The 17,784-nt window shown below is 54.9% G+C and overlaps 2 protein-coding genes across 2 annotated transcripts in view; one reads left to right on the forward strand and one right to left on the reverse strand.

Moving 5' to 3' along the window:
• Window positions 1–5,565, forward strand: part of ABHD8 (abhydrolase domain containing 8) — a 10,247-nt gene extending 4,682 nt beyond the window's left edge. The window contains exons 3-5 of the mRNA XM_032267871.1: window positions 2,326–2,496; window positions 2,655–2,871; window positions 4,861–5,565. Coding sequence (XP_032123762.1) covers window positions 2,326–2,496; window positions 2,655–2,871; window positions 4,861–5,031 — 559 coding nt within the window. The 3' untranslated portion in view covers window positions 5,032–5,565. The remainder of the gene's footprint in view (window positions 1–2,325; window positions 2,497–2,654; window positions 2,872–4,860) is intronic.
• A 5,994-nt stretch (window positions 5,566–11,559) lies between these two features.
• ANKLE1 (ankyrin repeat and LEM domain containing 1) lies at window positions 11,560–17,521 on the reverse strand. Its single transcript, XM_032267875.1, is given in 10 exon segments — window positions 11,560–12,206; window positions 13,056–13,185; window positions 13,293–13,452; window positions 14,683–14,860; window positions 14,986–15,051; window positions 15,054–15,722; window positions 15,947–16,082; window positions 16,192–16,297; window positions 16,745–16,897; window positions 16,972–17,521. Coding segments are annotated over 10 exon segments (1,995 nt in total). The 5' UTR covers window positions 17,196–17,521; the 3' UTR covers window positions 11,560–12,033.
• Window positions 17,522–17,784: the final 263 nt, after the last annotated feature.

Below are 17,784 nucleotides of genomic sequence, written 5' to 3' on the forward strand. Positions count from 1 at the left end.
AAAAGAAAGGAATCCAGACTAAGAGGTAACAACTCTTATTTGATAACATCCTCAAAAGTTGATGATTATGATGATTCCTCTAATTAAATGAGCACCCACCTACAATAGTTCCCATGACCCCATAACAATGCTGTGAGGTCAGGAATGTGGAGGCTGAAGCTCAGAGAGGTGAAGCAACCTGGCCAAGGGGACACAGCATGTCCCTGATGCAGTCAGGTCTGCCTGACTCCTGTCTGTATCCTGTCCTCATGATAGCAGGGGCTGGACATTTCCTTAAAGGGTCACATAGCAATTTTTTTATTTTTTTCAGACAGAGTCTTAGTCTGTTGCCCAGGCTGGAGTACAGCGGTGCGATCTCATCTCACTGCAATCTCCACCTCCTGGGTTCAAGCGATTCTCCAGGTCATGATGACTTTAAGAATCTGATGAGGGCCAGGCACAGTTGCTCATATCTAAAATCCCAACACTTTGGAAAGCCAAGGTGGAAGGATCACTTGAGTTCAGAGGTCTGAGACCAGCCTGGCCAACATAGTGAGACCCCCATCTCTATAATAATTATTATTATTTTTTTGAGACAAAGTCTCACTCTGTCACCTAGGCTGGCGTGCAGTGGTGTGATCTTGGCTCACTGCACCCTCCACCTCCCTGGCTTAAGCAATTCCCCTGCCTCAGCCTCCAGAGTAGCTGGGATTACAGGTGCACACCACCACATCCGGCTAATTTTTTTGTATTTTAGTAGAGACGGGGTTTCACCATGTTGGCCAGGATAGTCTCAAACTCCTGATCTCGTGATCCACCTGCCTTGGCCTCCCAAAGTACTGGGATTACAGACATGAGCCACCGCACCCAGGCAAAAAATTTTAAAAATTAAAATTAAAAGTCTCTGGCTGGGTGCAGTGGCTCACACCTGTAATCCCAGCACTCTGGGAAGCCAAGATGGGCAGATCACAAGGTCAGGAGATCAAGACCATTCTGGCCATCATGGTGAAACCCCGTCTGTACTAAAATACAAAAGATTAGCCGGGCATGGTGGTACGCTCCTGTAGTCCCCGCTACTCAGGAGGCTGAGACAGGAGAATTGCTTGAGCCAGGGAGGTGGAGGTTGCAGTGAGCCAAGATCACACCACTGCACTCCAGCCTGGTGACAGAGCAAGAAAGATTGGTGAAAGTTCAGGATTTAGATTCTCCCTTCAAAATAAGTTTCACCCTCAACACTCAATCTCACAATTTCATGGTATTTGATATGCCCAATCCATCCCTCACCCCTTCAGGTGTCCTTGGACCCCAGGGGAAGAATCTTGACTTTCAAGGACATGCCTTCCGTGTAAGGGGAGGACATGAACCCCCTCACAAAGCCGGGTTTCACGGCTCACCCCTGTAATCCCAGCACTTTGAGAGGCTAAGGCCAGAGGATCACTTGAGCACAGGAGTTTAAGACTAGTCTGGGCAACATAAGGAGAACCTGTCTTTACAAAAAATTTTAAAAAATTAGCTGGGCATGGTGGTACATGTCTGTAGTCCCAGCTACTCAGAAGGCTGAGGTGGGAGGATCACTTGAGCCCAGAAAGTCGAGGCTGCAGTGAACTATGATCACAGCAGTGCACCACTGCAGCCTAGGCGACAGTGAGACTTTGTCTCAAAAACAGAACAGGCCAGGCCCAGTGGCTCATGCCTGTAATCTCAACACTTTGGGAGGCCAAGATGGGTGGAACACCTGAGCAGGAATTCTCGACCAATCTGACCAACATGCTAAAACCCTGTCTACTAAAAAATACAAAAATTAGCCAGGTGTGGTGGGTGCATGCCTGTACTCCCAGCTACTCGGGATGCTGAGGAAGGAGAATCACTTGAACCTGGGAGGCAGAGGTTGCAGTGAGCCGAGGTCGCACCACTGCACTCCAACCTGGGCAACAGAGTGAGACTCCATTTCACAAATAAAAACAAGCCTGGGCCCTGTGGCTCACACCTGTAATCTCAACACTTTGGGAAGCCGGAGTGGATGGATCACTTGAGGTTAGGAATTCGAAACCAGCCTGACCAACATGGTGAAACCCCATCTCTACTAAGAATACAAAAATTACCTGGACGTGGTGGTGTGCGCCTGTAATCCCAGCTACTCTGGAGGCTAAGGCAGGAGAACTGCTTGAACCAGGGAGGCGGAAGTTGCAGTGAACCGATATCAGGCCACTGCACTCCAGCCTGGGCAATAGAGTGAGACCCCCTTTCAAACAAAAATAAAAACAGAACTAAACAAAATGGTCACTGCTTGTATCCTGCTGACCGCCATTCTTCAATCCTCCCCATGACCCCATCCGCTCCGGGCAGTGTCTCCTTCTGCACATTCCTGGCACACGAGTACCCAGACCTAGTGCACAAGGTGATCATGATCAATGGTGGGGGCCCTACGGCGCTGGAGCCCAGCTTCTGCTCAATCTTCAACATGCCCACCTGCGTTCTGCACTGCTTGTCGCCCTGCCTGGCCTGGAGCTTCCTCAAGTGAGTGCCCCCACCCCAAAGACCCTGGTGAACCCAAGCGTCTCCCCGAGTTGGGTGGGAGGGGAAGCTGTACCCCTGGGACCAGGGCTGGCATCGCGGGCACCCCGTGGCAGCCAGGCTGGCATGAGGGGCTCTAGCGGTGCCTCCACCACCACCAGGGCCGGCTTCGCCCGCCAAGGAGCCAAGGAGAAGCAGCTGTTAAAGGAGGGCAACGCTTTCAACGTGTCATCCTTCGTGCTGCGGGCCATGATGAGCGGACAGTACTGGCCCGAGGGTGACGAGGTCTACCACGCCGAGCTCACCGTGCCCGTCCTGCTTGTCCACGGCATGCACGATAAGTTTGTGCCAGTGGAGGAAGACCAGCGCATGGCCGAGGTAGAGGCGGGCACCCGGGGCGCCATAGCTACAAATCCCCAGGGGTGCAGCCCGGGGGGCCTTGGCCTCTGAGGGGGCGGGGAGGGGGAGGAGGGGAAGGGCATAGTATCGTTTGCTGGGCGTGCTTTCTTCCCGGAGGCGTGGCCGCCGTGGGGGCGTGGTCTCCAGATGTTTTATCTTGCATTCTGATCCCAAGCAAACAGGAGCATTAGGTAGAATCTAGAAAGTTGGGCTGCCCTGGACAGATGTTAGCAATTATGCACTGTCCCCGCCGCATGTAAGAAGGCTCTCCTCACAGCAGAGGATTTGTGTAAGAGACCAGTGACCTATATAATTCTAGGAGAGGGGCACCAGGGGATCTTTAGATTAGAAACTCTAATTAGCCAGTTCAGATTAGAAAGGGTCTGGGGATCCTTAGCACTTAGAATAGACCTGGATACTAGCCCGGTGAGGTGGTTCACGCTGATAATCACTGCAACTTGGAAGGCTGATGGGGGAGGATCGCTTGAACCCAGGAGTTCAAGGCTGCAGTGAACTATGCTCGCACCGCTGCACTCCAGCCTGGGCGACAGAGCAAGACCCTGTTTCTGAAAAAAAAAAAAAAATAGCTCTGGACTGGTGGTTTTTTATTTTGTTTTTTTTATTTATTTATATTGAGATGGAGTCTTGCTCTGTCGCCCAGGCTAGAGTGCAGTGGCGCCATCGGCTCACTGCAACCTCTGCCTTCCGGGTTCAAGCGATTCTCCTGCCTCAGCCTCCTGAGGAGTTGGGATTACAGGTGCCTGGCTAATTTTTGTAATTTTAGTAGAGACAGGGTTTCACCATCTTGGCCAGGGTGGTCTCAAACTCCTGACCTCGTGATCTACCCAACTCAGCCTCCCAAAGTGCTGGGATTACAGACATGAGCCACCGCGCCCGGCCTGGACTGGTGGTTCTTAACTAAGGAGGAGTCTGTCCCCAAGGAACACGTGGAAATGCATGGAGACATTAATTGGGTGTCATAACTGAGGGGGAGAGGGTACTCCTGGCATCTGGTGGGTGGAGGCTAAGGGATGCTGCTCAACACTCTACAAATGCACAGGATAGCACCCCCACACCAGCTACGCGCCCCCTCCACCACCCCCTCTTCTACCAGAGAATGATCCAGCCCCCTAATGTTGGTAGAGTTGACGTTGAGAAAATCCTCCTCTGGGCCGGGCGTGGTGGCTCATGCCTGTAATCCCAGCACTTTGGGAAGCCAGGGCAGGCAGATCACCTGAGCTGGAGTTGGAGACCAGCCTGGCTAACATGGCAAAACCCCGTCTCTATTAAAAATACAAAAATTAGTCGGGCGTGGTGGCAGGCACCTGTAATCACAGCTACTCACAAGGCTGAAGCAGGAGAATCACTTGAACCCAGGAGGTGGAGGTTGCAGTGAGTGGAGATCGCACTACTGCACTCCAGCCTGAGTGGCAGAGCGAGACTCCCGTCTCAAAAAAATTTTTAAAAAAAGGCCGAGCGTGGTGGCTCACACCTGTAATCCCAGCACTTTGGGAGGCCGAGGTGGGCGGATCACCTGAGGTCAGGAGTTCGAGACCAGCCTGACCAACATGGAGAAACCCCATCTTTACTAAAAAACACAAAATTAGCCAGACATGGTGGCACATGCCTGTAATCCCAGCTACTTTGAAGGCTGCAAAAGAGAAATAAGGAAAGAAAGAATGAATGAATGAAAGAAAGAAAAAAGAGAAAGAAAGGAAAGAAAATCCTCCTCCGGGCATACTGTAGGCACTTAATAAATGCTGGATGCCTGAATACTAGTTGGGCTCCCGCAGGGCAACAGGCCATTCTCCAGCTCTCCGTCGGGTGGAAGTGGAGGGAGGCAGGATAGGTGGGAAGAGGGACTCTTGGATGCTGCGGGCCACGTGTGGTTGGCGGAGTCCCAGGGAAGCCTGGCCTCTCGCCCCACCCTCCTGCCCCTGCCTATCCTGAGCCCCGCGTCTTCGGCAGATCCTGCTCTTGGCATTCCTGAAGCTCATCGACGAGGGCAGCCACATGGTGATGCTGGAATGCCCCGAGACGGTCAACACGCTGCTCCACGAATTCCTGCTCTGGGAGCCCGAGCCCTCGCCCAGGGCTCTGCCCGAGCCACTGCCGGCGCCTCCAGAAGACAAGAAGTAGCCGCCAGGCCGGCGGGGCATCGCTTGGTGAGCACAGCCACGGCAGGAGAGGCCGGAGCCCGCGCCGGGTCTGCAGCGCAGACCACCTGGGCGGGCCTTTCGCTCCGGTGGGCGTGGCCAGGTCAGGGAGACGCCCCCAGGCTGGCTGGGCGGGGCGTGGCATCCGAGGGAGCCCAGCGGACACTCCGCTCTCTGCTTCCGTCCCGCGGTGCCCATCGGCGTTTCGGGGCCGCAGCCGGGACCCTCGCGGAAGATGACCTTGTACAGAAGCTCTTCCTCACCTTTCCCCCAACGCCAAGGCCGAGGCAGGCTCCCCACCCCGCTCTCTGTCTTCAGTGTCAGCCGTGCTTGATCCCGGGACCCACGAGCCCTGCAGGGACCCTCGGGGCCCCGTCCCGTTGCCCGAGACCCTCCCTACCCCACATTCCTCGGCGCTGGGAGCTATTTTTGCCCAAGGCGGGAGGGATGGGGGGGCTGGCGCCACCGAACCTGCACATCTCAACTTGTAACTCAATAAACAGAAGTGACAATCGGAGTCTCCGGACCTGCTGCTGGGTGACCATAGGGAAGGGTGTTCACCGCCCAGAGCCTCAGTTTTCCCATCTGTAGAATGGGCTCAGGCTGGTGCCTCGCGCTCAGGATGGACTCTACAATGTCGGGAATCCAGGTTAGCTGCCTGAATTTCCCCTCCCACCTCAGAAGGCAGGGGCTCCTTGGACAGTATCCCAAGGGCAGGAGGCAACTTACCAAGAGGTGAGCCCGGCCGGGCATGGTGGCTCATGCCTGTAATCCCAGCACTTTGGGAGGCGGAGGCAGGAGGATCACCTGAGGTCCGGAGTTAGAGACTAGCCTGGCCAACAAGGTGAAACCCCGGCTCTTCTGAAAAATAGAAAAATGAGCCAGGCATGGTGGTGCGCGCCTGAAGTCCCAGCTACTCGGGGAGCCCGAGGCGGGAGAATCGCTTGAACCCACGAGGTGGAGGTTGCAGTGAGTCGAGACCTTGCCACTGCGCTCCAGCCTGGGCAACAGGCCAGGCTGTTGAGACTCCGTCTCAAAAAAAAAAAAAAAGCGAGCCCTTCCCTGGCCGGAAGAGATCCAACTGACATTTAGGTAGTAGGCACTGCAGGGAATTAGAGCTGCCATAATTGAGTGCCCACTGTATTCCAGGCTATGTGTTGAGTCCCTGCCACCCACTGGTTCATGAATTCCACTCACCCAACCCCACCCAGCAAGCTAGGACCTTTTACTATTCCCATGTTATACCATTCAACTTGGCGTAGGGTCACCTTTTTCATGAAGAATTTTCTTTTGAAACCACCAAGTCTGTCTTTTCCTTTTATGTCCTGCTGAAGGACTTTCAGCCCCAGTCCATGCATTTGTGCCTCTATTATTCTTTCTTTTCTTTTTTTGGAGACAGAGTTTCACCCTTGTCACCACAACTGGAGTGCAATCATGAGATCTCAGCTCACTGCAACCTCCGCCTCCCATATTGAAGTAAATCTCCTGCCTCAGCCTCTTGAGTAGCTGGGACTACAGGTATGAGCCACCATGCCTGGCTTTTTTTTTTTTTTTTTTTTTTTCTTTTGAGACAGGAATTTGCTCTGTCACCCAGGCTTGGAGTGCACTGATGTAATCACAACTCACTGCAGCCTCAACCTCCCAGGCTGAAGCGATCCTCCTGCCTCAGCCCCCCAAATAGCCAGGACTATATGTGCGTGCCACCTCATCTAGCTAATTTTTATATTTTTTGTAGCGACGGAGTCTCGCTATGTTGCCCAGGCTTGTCTTAAACTGCTGGCCTCTGACAAGGTGACTCACACCTCTAATCCCAGCACTTTGGGAGGCTGAGACAGGTAGGTCAGGAGTTCAAAACCAGCCTGACCAAGACAGTGAAACCGCATCTCTACTAAAAATACAAAAATTAGCTGGGCGTGGTGGCAGGCACCTGTAATCCCAGCTACTTGAGAGGCTGAGGCAGGAGAATCGCTTGATGGGGGAGGCAGAGGTTGCAGTGAGCAGAGATCGCGCCACTGCACTTCAGCCTGGGAGATAAGAGCAAGACTCAGTCTCAAAAAAAAAGAAAAAAAAAAATTCTGACAGTGGTCAAAAAGAAAAGAATAAAAAAGCAAAGAAAATTAAAAAAAAAAAAAATCTCCTGGCTTCAAGTGATCCTCCCACTTCGGCCTCCCAATGTGCTAGGATTACAGGTGTGAGCCACAGCACCCCACCTACATTTTATTCTGGTGCATACATATCCAGGCCTATCTGCAGTTTGTGTAAATTACGGGGGAGGCGGGGAGGGATGAAATCCTTCCCTCCGTTCTGTCCTTTCCCCACTGGTCTGTGAGTCTCATCTTTAGTTTAGACCGGGGTGGGGGGGGCGGCAATGGTGTCCATTGGCAGCTTCTGGCATGTTGGGGGTGAATGGGTGCTGCTGGCTTCTAGTGGAAGGAGGTGAGGGGTGATCATCATCCTGCATTGCACCGGACAGACCCCACAGCAAAGAATAAGCCAACCCCAAATGTCATTAGGACCAAGATTGGGAAACCCTGCTTTAGACAAATGCCATCTCTTTTGGGTCTTTTGGAGGCTCTGGATTCTTTGCCAAAGTTCTGATTGTGTATTCCGGGGTGATGGCACAGTGTCATAACTCCTGTGGCTTTATTAGATTTGGCACTTGGGAGGCAATTCCTGTTTTACTTATTTTCTTCTCTTGTTTTTTCTTTTTGTTTTTGAGACAAGTCTCTGTCGCCCAGGCTGGAGTGCAATGGCACGATCTCGGCTCACTGCAACCTCCACCTCCCGGGTTCAAGCGATTCTCTTGCCTCAGCCTCCTGAATAGCTGGGACTACAGGCGCGTGCCACCACGCATGGCTAATTTTTTGTATTTTTAGTAGAGACGGAGTTTCACCATGTTAGCCAGGATGGTCTGAAACTCCTGACCTCATAATCTGGCCTCCAAAAGTGCTGGGATTACAGGCATGAGCCACCTCGCTTGGCCTTTGTTTTTTTTGTTTGTTTTGTTTGTTTTTGAGATGGAGTCTCGTCCCTGTCATCCAGGCTGGAGTGCAGTGGTGAAACCTCAGCTCACTTCAACCACCACCTCCGGGGTTCAAGCAATTCGCCTGTATCAGCCTCCTCAGTAGCTGCTGGGATTACAGGCACCCACCACCACACCCGCGTAATTTTATTTTTATTTTTTTAGAGATGGGGTTTCACTTTGTTGGCCTTGATGGTCTTCCATCTCTTGACCTTGTGATCCGCCCACTTCAACCTCCCACTGCGCCTGACCAATTTTTGTATTTTTAGTAGAGACGGGGTTTCACCCTGTTGGCCAGGCTGGGCTTGAACTCCTGACCTCAAGTGTATGATACACCCGCCTCGGCTTCTCAAAGTTCTGGGATTACAGGCGTGAGCCACTATTCAGGCCCCTGTTTTACACTTGAGGAAGGTGAAGCTGAGGGAGCAGTTTCTTCTGCTCGATTACAAGTAGTCAAGCCCAAACCCACTCCAGAGACTGGACCCCCAACCACAATACCAGCCATTCCCCGAGGAGCAGCGGGGGCTCAGCAGTGGCGAGGCCTGTGGAACCCAGGCCAGGGTCACAGTCCGCCCCCTGCGGGACCTGGTTGGCTAAAGCGCCGTGATGATGGGCAGGTCCTGAAGCCAATGAGGCCGCGGATCTCTCCAAGTCCCTAAATCCACTGGGTCCTTTGAAAAAGCGACTTCCAGAAGCTTAAATACCCTCGACCCCGCCCTCCGGCAACCAGACCGCTGGCGTCTCACCAGGATGGCGGCTTGGTGTTTACTGAAGATCTTTGCACGTGAATGGGCTGAAGTCGCATAGCATCGCTGTGAAATCGGATTATTACATTTATTTATTTATTTGTGAGACGGAGTCTCGCTCTGCCGCCCAGGCTGGAGAGCAATGGCGCGATCTCGGCTCACCGCAACCTCGGCCTCCGGGGTTCAAGCGATTCTCCCGGCTCAGCCTCTCGAGTAGCTGGGACTACAGGTGAGCGCCACGACGCCCGGCTAATTTTTTTTGTATTTTCGGTAGAGACAAAGTTTCACCGTGTTAGCCAGGATGGTCTCGATCTCCTGACCTCGTGATCCACCTGCCTCGGCCTCCCAAAGTGTTGGGATAATGGGCGCGAGCCACCGCTCCCGGCCCTAAATTTTAGTTTTTTAAGAGACAGGATCTCGATATCCCCCAGGCTGGAGTGCAGTGCTGTGATCTCAGCTCCTTGCAGCCTCCAGCTCCCACACTCAAGCAATCCTCCCACCTCAGGCCCCCAAGCAGCTGTGGCCACAGGCCCTCCCACCACTAGCTAATGCTTTTACTTTTTGTAGATATATACTTTGCTATGTTGTCCAGGCTGCTCTCAAACTCGTGGGCCCATGCTATCCTCCTGCCTCAGCCTCCCAAAATGCTGAGATTACAGGCATGGTGTCCAGCCCCCATGTGACCACATTTAATCCCTACACTGACTCCCCAGGAGTGGGACCTCTTTACTGCCCGTGTACAGCGAGGGAAACCAAGGCTCAGACAGATAAAATACTGGTTCGAGGTCTCACAGCTGGGAAGCAGTGAACTTTGCTCTGGAGCTGGGTAGATACCCTGAGTGTACCTGAGGATCCCCCAGTTCATCCCGCCATGTAGGGGTGTCCTGTGTCTGGGAGGTAAAATCAGGCTCTATCCATTTTGACGGGACCAAACTGCCAAAGTGTTACCAGAAAGAGGTCCTGATCCAGACCCCAAGAGAGGGTTCTTCAATCTCACACTAGAAAGAATTCAGGGCAAGTTGAGAGTACAGTGAAAGCAAATTTATTAAGAAATTAGGCCGGGCGCGATGGCTCACGCCTGTAATCCCAGCACTTTGGGAGGCCGAGGCAGGTGGATCATGAGGTCAAGAGATCAAGACCATCCTGGCCAACATGGTGAAACCCCGTCTCTACTAAAACTACAAAAAATTAGCTGGGCATGGTGGCACGTGCCTGTAATCCCAGCTACTCAGGAGGCTGAGGCAGGAGAATTGCCTGAACCCAGGAGGCGGAGGTTGCGGTGAGCCGAGATCGCGCCATTGCGCTCCAGCCTGGGTCACAAGAGCGAAACTCTGTCTCAAAAAAAAAAAAAAAAAGGAAATTAAAGGGGCTGGGCGCGATGGCTCACGCCTGTAATCCCAGCACTCTGGGAGGGCGAGGTGGGCGGATCACAAGGTCCGGAGACAGAGACCATCCTGGCCAACATGGTGAAAACCCGTCTCTACTAAAAATACAAAAAAATTAGCTGGGCGTGGTGGCTCACGCCTATAATGCCAGTGCTAGGATTACAAGCATGAGACACCACTCCTGGCCTGCCATGGCATTTGTAAACTCGGGAGGCTGAGGCAGGAGAATTGCTTGAATCCAGGAGGTGGAGATTCAGTGAGCCGAGATCACACCACTGCACTACAGCCTGGGCGACAGTGTGAGACTCTGTCTCAAAAAAAAAAAAAAAAAAAGAAATTAAAGGAATAAAAGAATGGCTCCTCCATAGACGGGACAGGGCTGCTGGTTGCCCATTCTTATGGTTGTTTATTGATGGTACGTTAAACAAGGGGTGGATTATTCATGCCTCCCCTTATTAGACCATATAGGGTCTAAAGGGTAACTTCCTGATGTCGCCATGGCATTTTTTTGTCTCGCTCTGTTGGCCAGACTGGAGTCCAGTGGCGTGGTCTCCGTTCACTGCAACCTCTGCCTCCCGGGTTCAAGCGATCTTCCTGCCTCAGCCCCCCTAGTAGCTGGGATTGCAGGCATGCACCACCGTGCCCGGCTCATTTTTGTATTTTTAGTAGAGACGGGGTTTCACCATGTTGGCCAGGATGGTCTCGAACGACTGACCTCAGGTGATCCAGCCACCTTGGCCTCCCAAAGGGCTGGGATTACAAGCATGAGACTCCGCTCCCGGCCTGCCATGGCATTTGTAAACTCATGGTGCCGGTGGGAGTGTCGCAGTGAGGACAACCAGAGGTCACTCTTGTCACCATCTTGGTTTTGGTGGGTTTTGGCTGGCTTCTTTACTGCAAACGTTTTTCTTTTCTTTTCTTTTTTTTTTTTTTTTTTGAGACGGAGTTTCGCTCTTGTTACCCAGGCTGGAGTGCAATGGCGCGATCTCGGCTCACCGCAACCTCCACCTCCTGGGTTCAGGCAATTCTCCTGCCACAGCCTCCCGAGTAGCTGGGACTACAGGCACGCGCCACCATGCCCAGCTAATTTTTGTATTTTTAGTAGAGACGGGGTTTCACCATGTTGACCAGGATGGTCTCGATCTCTTGACCTCGTGATCCACCCGCCTCGGCCTCCCAAAGTGCTGGGATTACAGGCTTGAGCCACCGCGCCCGGCCCCTCTTTTCTTTTTTTTGAGAACAGGGTCTTGCTATATTGCCCAGGCAGGTCTGGAACTCCTGGGCTCAAACTATCCTCCTGCCTATGACTCCCTAAGAGCTGGGATCACAGGCGTGAGCCACAGCACCTGGCAACTGCGACCTGTTTTATCAGCAGGGTCTTTACGACCTGTCTCTTCTTCTGACCTCCTATGCCATCTGTGACTTAGAATGCCCTCATCGTCTGGGAATGCAGCCCAGTAGGTCTCAGCCTTATTTCACCCAGCTCCGACTCAAGATGGAGTGGCCCAGGTTCACACGCCCCTGACATAAGTACCGACTGTTCCAAAGCACCTTCTGCTTCCCTACTTGTCTTTCTCCCATGATGGGGAGCTCACTACTCATTACCTCTCCAGCAGTAACATCTGTAACAAAGTCCTCCCTCAGCCTGGGGGAGATCTGCCTTGGTGCTCTGCCTTGGTGCTCACTGCAACACACACACACACACACACACACACACACACACACACACACACACACACCCTCTGAAACCAGAGAAGGGGGCTGCTGTCAGCAAGGGGCAGCTGGAACATTCCAACATCTCTTCCCAGGCTGGATGGCCAATTCCGCAGCACTCAGCCCCGGGCCTGGATGTCCTGGGGACGAAGCTGTCGCTCGCCTTCAGCCAGGAAGACAAGGAGGGCGCGGTGCAGCAGGTGTACCCCCAAGCGCCGGCGACGAGCAGGCGGCCAGCCTGCCACCACTCCATAGCAGTGCCCTTGTTTCTGGTTGGTGAGCGTCTGGATCCCTGGAGAAATTGGATGTGGGGTGAGAGGGGCAGCCATAGGGACCCCTCCCCATCCAGCAGAAGTGTGTGACAGCAGGCTGGGTGTAGTGGCTCACACCTGTAATCCCAACACTTTGGGAGGCTGAGGCGGGTAGATCGAATGAGGCCAGGAGCCTGGCCGACATGGTGAAACCCTGTCTCTACTAAAAATACAAAAATTAGCTTGGCGTGGTATAGTGGTATGTGTCTATAATCCTTGGGAGGATGAGGCGCAAGAATCACTTGAGCCTGGGAGGCAGAGGCTGCAGTGAGTCAGGATCATGCCACTGCACTCCAGCCTAGGCAACAGAGTCTCACACACACACACAAAAGTATGTGACAGCAGCCAGGCGCGGTGGCTTATGCCTGTAATCCTAGCACTTTGGGAGGCTGAGGCAGCCGGATTACCTGAGGATAGGAGTGCGAAACCAGCCTGGCTAACGTGGAGAAACCCCGTCTCTACTAAAAATACAAAAATTAGCCAGGCATGGTGGTGCATGCCTGTAATCCCAGCTACTCGGGAGGCTGAGATAAGAATCGCTTGAACCCAGGAAGCAGAGGTTGCAGTGAGCCAAGATCGTGCCACTGCACTTCAGCCTGGGTGACAGAGACGAGACTCCATCTCAAAAAACAAAACAAAACAAAACAAAAAACGCATGTGACAGCAAACCCAATGTGTATTGCCCCTGAGTGGGGATAAACCCATGGAGTAAAATACATGCAAGTGCAGGTATAAAGTTGGTGCTCAATAATTGCTCAGTCAACAAATGAACACCCCTCAGAAGGAAAAATGCCCTCATATGACCCCCATCCTATGCACCAGGTACCCACCTAGGGCTTCCACAATACACGCCTCCCGTGTATAAGCCTCCACAGCGACCACGTGCTGGAAGCAATGCAGGGAGACGACGCCGCAACCACTGGCCCAGATGTCCAAGATGTGACGCACCTTGGGGCAGGCCTGGGGGGGGCCAGGGCAGAGTCAGGGGTCAGCCCCCCGATCCCCTCCATGCTCTACCTGCCCGTGGCCTGAATGCCATTGCTGGACCATGATCCTCGTCCTCACACCTGTTTTCTTGTCCGCCCATGGTGACTGAGGGCCTCCCAGAGGTGGATATACGGCCGGGCCCTTGTCCCCTTGCCCACGTAGAAGATGGCACGGACGAAGGTCTGAAGGCGCTCAGCTGGGGTCAGTGAGAAGGCTCGCGCTGGCAGATCCTGAGTCTCCCTGGATGTGGGGGGTGTCTCAGACAGGGGAAAGTGGACAGAGTGGTCCCCAATGACAGTCCTTAAAATCACAACATGGCTAGGCGCGGTGGCTCACCCCTATACCCCCAGGCCGAGGCAGGTGGATCACAATGTCAGGAGCTCGAGACCAGCCTGGCAAACATGGTGAAATTCAACTAAATTTACTCTACTAAAATTATTTTTTAAAATTAGCCAGGCATGGTGGCATATGCCTGTAATCCCAACTACTTGGGAGGCTGAGTCACAAGAATTGCTTGAACCCAGGAGGCAGAGGTTGCAATGAGCCAAGATTGCACCACTGCATTCCAACCTGGGTGACAGAGTGAGACTCCGTCTCAAAAAAACAAAAAGAGGCCAGGCCTGGTGGCTTACGCCTGTAATCCCAGCATTTTGGGAGGCCAAGGCAGGCGTATCACAGGTCAGGAGTTTGGAACCAGCCTGGCCAACATGGTGAAACCCCGTCTCTACTAAAAATACAAAAATCAGCCGGGCACAGTGGTATGCGCCTGTGGTCCCAGCTACTCAGTAGGCTGAGGCAGGAGAATCCCTTGAACCTGAAAGGCTGATGTTGCAGTGAGCCAAGATCACACCACTGCACCCCAGCTGGGTGATAGAGTACGATCCCGTCCGTCTCAAAAAAAAAAAAAAAAAAGAGCCAGGCACAGTGGCTCATGCCTGTAATTCCAGCACTTTGGTAGGCTGAGGGGGGTGGATCACCTGAGGTCAGGAGTTCAAGTCCAGCCTGACCAACATGGTGAAACCCTATGTCTAAAAAAAAAAAATTTTTTAATAAAAAAAAAAAGCTGGCCGGGCGCGGTGGCTCAAGCCTGTAATCCCAGCACTTTGGGAGGCCGAGGCGGGTGGATCACGCGGTCAAGAGATCGAGACCATCCTGGTCAATATGGTGAAACCCCGTCTCTACTAAAAATACAAAAACATTAGCTGGGCATGGTGGCGCGTGCCTGTAATCCCAGCTACTCAGGAGGCTGAGGCAGGAGAATTGCCTGAACCCAGGAGGCGGAGGTTGCGGTGAGCCGAGATTGCGCCATTGCACTCCAGCCTGGGTAACAAGAGTGAAACTCCGTCTCAAAAAAAAAAAAAAAAAAGCTGACGAGAGCGGACCAGTCCCTTTCCTAAGGCCACACAGCAAATAAAAGCCAATTCCCAAATTTTCTAACTTCTACTTCTGGGGCTTTCCTGCCCTGAGTACCTGGGGTCTAGCAGCAGATACGTGAAGCTAGACTTCACGACCCCCTCCCGCCACCTCCTGGCAGGATCTGGCCGCTCAAACTGCTGGACCAATGCGTCTTCATCTGCCTGGGCATCTGGAATACGGCCGGTCTGCAGGGCTGCAGCCAGTTCGAGGCTGTGCCCTGCAAAGTCTGGGCCTGGGAGTCAAGGGAGATGGAGGAAGGATGGTTGTAAGATGAGGAGGAAAGTTGGACGGAGAGCTGGGGTTCTTGGGGAGATTCCTGGAGGCTCCCTGGATTCCGTGTGCCTGGGAGAGACTAACCAGGGGCAATCTGGGCTTCTTGCAGCCGTTGGAGGTAGAACTGCTGGGGGAAGGGTGTGACGGGCCCGGATTCTCACCAAGCGCTTGAAGCCCTTGCGGCAACTCCAGGTCACACAGAGTAGGCACTGGCAGGTGCTGGCAAGGGGCGACAGGGTCCCTGCCACCTGGAGAGCTTGCCTCGTCCTCTGTCAGCCAGAGCGTGGCCATGTCACTATCAATGGATGCCTTGTCCTCCCGAAGGCAGTGGCAGTTAGAGGCTCCAGGGGGTGGTGTCTGTGGGGGGCTACGAGCCGGCGTGCTGTCCAGGAGAGGCATGGAGGAGGGGGAAGACTGGAAGCCGGCAGCATTTGGTGGGGTCAGAGTCAGCGCCTGCAGACGGGTATTCAGTTCTGCCTCTGTGCCCTGAGAACTAGGTACCCTCTGGGTGGCACGGACAACATGCAGGAGCCCCTGCCTGGTCCGTGGCAATGAACCAGCCCAGGGGGGAGTGTCCAAGGCTGGGTCCTCGGCTCCAGAGACCTCAAATGCAGTGACGAAAGAGGCGTCGGAACCGCAATCCCAGTGCCCTGGAGGGGATGCTGAGCTCCCATCTTTGTCCACAATTTCAAGGGGAACAGGGAGGCTGGGGGGTCCGGGGTCAGCCTCTAAGCCCATGTCCCTGTTGTCACCTCTGCATGGCTGCGTTTGTTGTGCGATGGAGTCCAGCGTCTTATCGGGAAGTCCAGAGAGGCCCGGGGCTGCAGGTGAGAGTGAGGGCCGGAGAGGGGAGCAAGCGGGATGAGACAGGGACAGGAATAGGATCAGACAGACAGAAAAAGGACATCGGAGTGTCTGAGACAGAAAGAGCTGGCCACAGACAGTGGACATGAGACAGTCACAACCAATGGGTGAGGTGGGGGAAACTGGATGCCAGAGACTGGTGCAGAAGTCAAGCCCCAACAGCCCCGCAGGCCCTACTCACTGCCAGTCGTAGGCTCCGGCTCCTGGGTCTCTGCCCCGATCGTCCGGGTCCCGGTCCGCATGTGGAGATCCCGCAGGACTCCCGCGCAGTCCACGTGTCCCTGCTGCAGGGCCAGGTCCAGCGGCCGGAGTCCGTCCTACAGCGGCGCGGTCAGCAGGGGGCGTCCGAGGCCCTTCTCCCTTCCCTCCCTCCCTCCCTCCCTCTGGGCTCTCCAGCCTTTCTTTGCCCGCGCAATGCCTGACAACCTGGTCGCGCAGCGCCGGGTCCGCTCCGTGGCTCAGCAGCAGCTCCAGGCCGCGGCGACAGCCCCAGGCGGCGGCCACATGCAACGGTGTCAGCGCCTCGACAGATCTAGGGCAGCGGCGCAAGAGGGGTCACTGCGGACTCAGCCTCCCGGCAGGAACCCCAACCTCCGCTCTGGGGACCTGGAGTCTTAGTTCTCGGCCCCCCATCTCCACCGTCCAGCCTGGGACACTGCCCTTGGAACCTAGAAGCTATGACCTCAGGCCAGGACCCAAACCTCTGCCGTCTGACCCTGGAGCCTCAACCCCCACATCTGCACCCTTGATCCTCATTTTGGTCCTAGCGCAGTCCCGTTCCCCGCCCTCGGTCTGGGACCCCAGTGCCTCCCTCGAGCCCTAGCCCCTGCCCTTGGACCCCCCCAAGTTCCCTCTGCTAGATCCCCCAAACCCTACCCTTGGGCCCTGAGGCCCTGGCCCCGGATAGTGGGGCGTCCCTTTCCGGATTCCCAGACTTCGGCTTCTGGAGACCCCGCCGCGGGCCCAGGCTCCGCCTTACCGAGCGTTGGGGTCCCCGCCTCGGCGCAGTAGGACCCCGAGGCAGCGCAGGCCGCGCGGGTCCCTGGCTCCGGCCGCCAAGTGCACGGCCGCTGCGCCGTCCTCCAGCACCAAATTAGGGTCAGCCCCGCGGCGCAGCAGCTCCTCCACCGCCCTGCAAACACCGGGGTCAGAGTGGACCCCGGCCAAAGGCCCCCACTCCTGGCCCGCCCCCGGCCCCGCCCTCACCAGGACTCCTCCTCCCGCAGCGCCTCCCGCAACCGGCGCGCCAGGCCGGCCGCGGAGCACATGTCCTGGCCGGGTTCGAAGCGCACCACCTGTACAGTTGATTTCCTACTTCCCGCGGCGGACTTGTGGGCATGCGCCGCTCCGCCCCTCGGCTTGGGACGCCCCTCTCCAGGGCTGAGCAGGGTCCCCAGCCAGGCTGCCCCGCGCCGCACCAGGGCCCACATCGGGGTTCGGACGCATTAGTGTCCGCAGGAGCCCGAGACAACCAGAGGCGCCCAAGCAGGGGCTGGGGCCGCCGATAAGAGCCCGGGCGGGAGGATGCCACTGGGTGTGCCATTATCTCATTTCAAAACGGGAAACACGAACGCCCCCTGCTCGGGTGGGTGGAGCTACGATGAGGAAAGTCCGGGGTGCCCAGGGCGTTAGGTCTAATCAGAAGATTAGGGAAAATCTTCTGCCAGGGTGGCCTCTTGGAGGGCGCGTGGCATTATGAGAGGCTTCGGCCGGGCACGGTGGCTAACACCTGTAATCCCAGCACTTTGGGAGGCCCAGGCGGGAGGGTTGCATGAGTGCCAGAGTTCGAGACCAGCCTGGGAAACTTGGATAAACCCTGTCCCCGCAAAAAATACAAAAAATTAGCTGGGTGTGGCGGCTTGTGCCTGTGGTCCCAGCTGCTTGGGAGGCTGAGCTGGGAGGCTCTCCTGAGCCTAGAAGTGTGAGGATACAGTGAGCTGTGATCGCACCACTGCACTCCAGCCTGGGCTGTATTGGGGAGATCCCATAAGCGCCAAGGCAGGAGCGAAAGGCTTCAGC

This window comes from Sapajus apella, unplaced genomic scaffold (assembly GCF_009761245.1).
Source record: "Sapajus apella isolate SASKATOON/1434 unplaced genomic scaffold, GSC_monkey_1.0 scaffold173, whole genome shotgun sequence".
Lineage (NCBI taxonomy): Eukaryota > Metazoa > Chordata > Mammalia > Primates > Cebidae > Sapajus > Sapajus apella.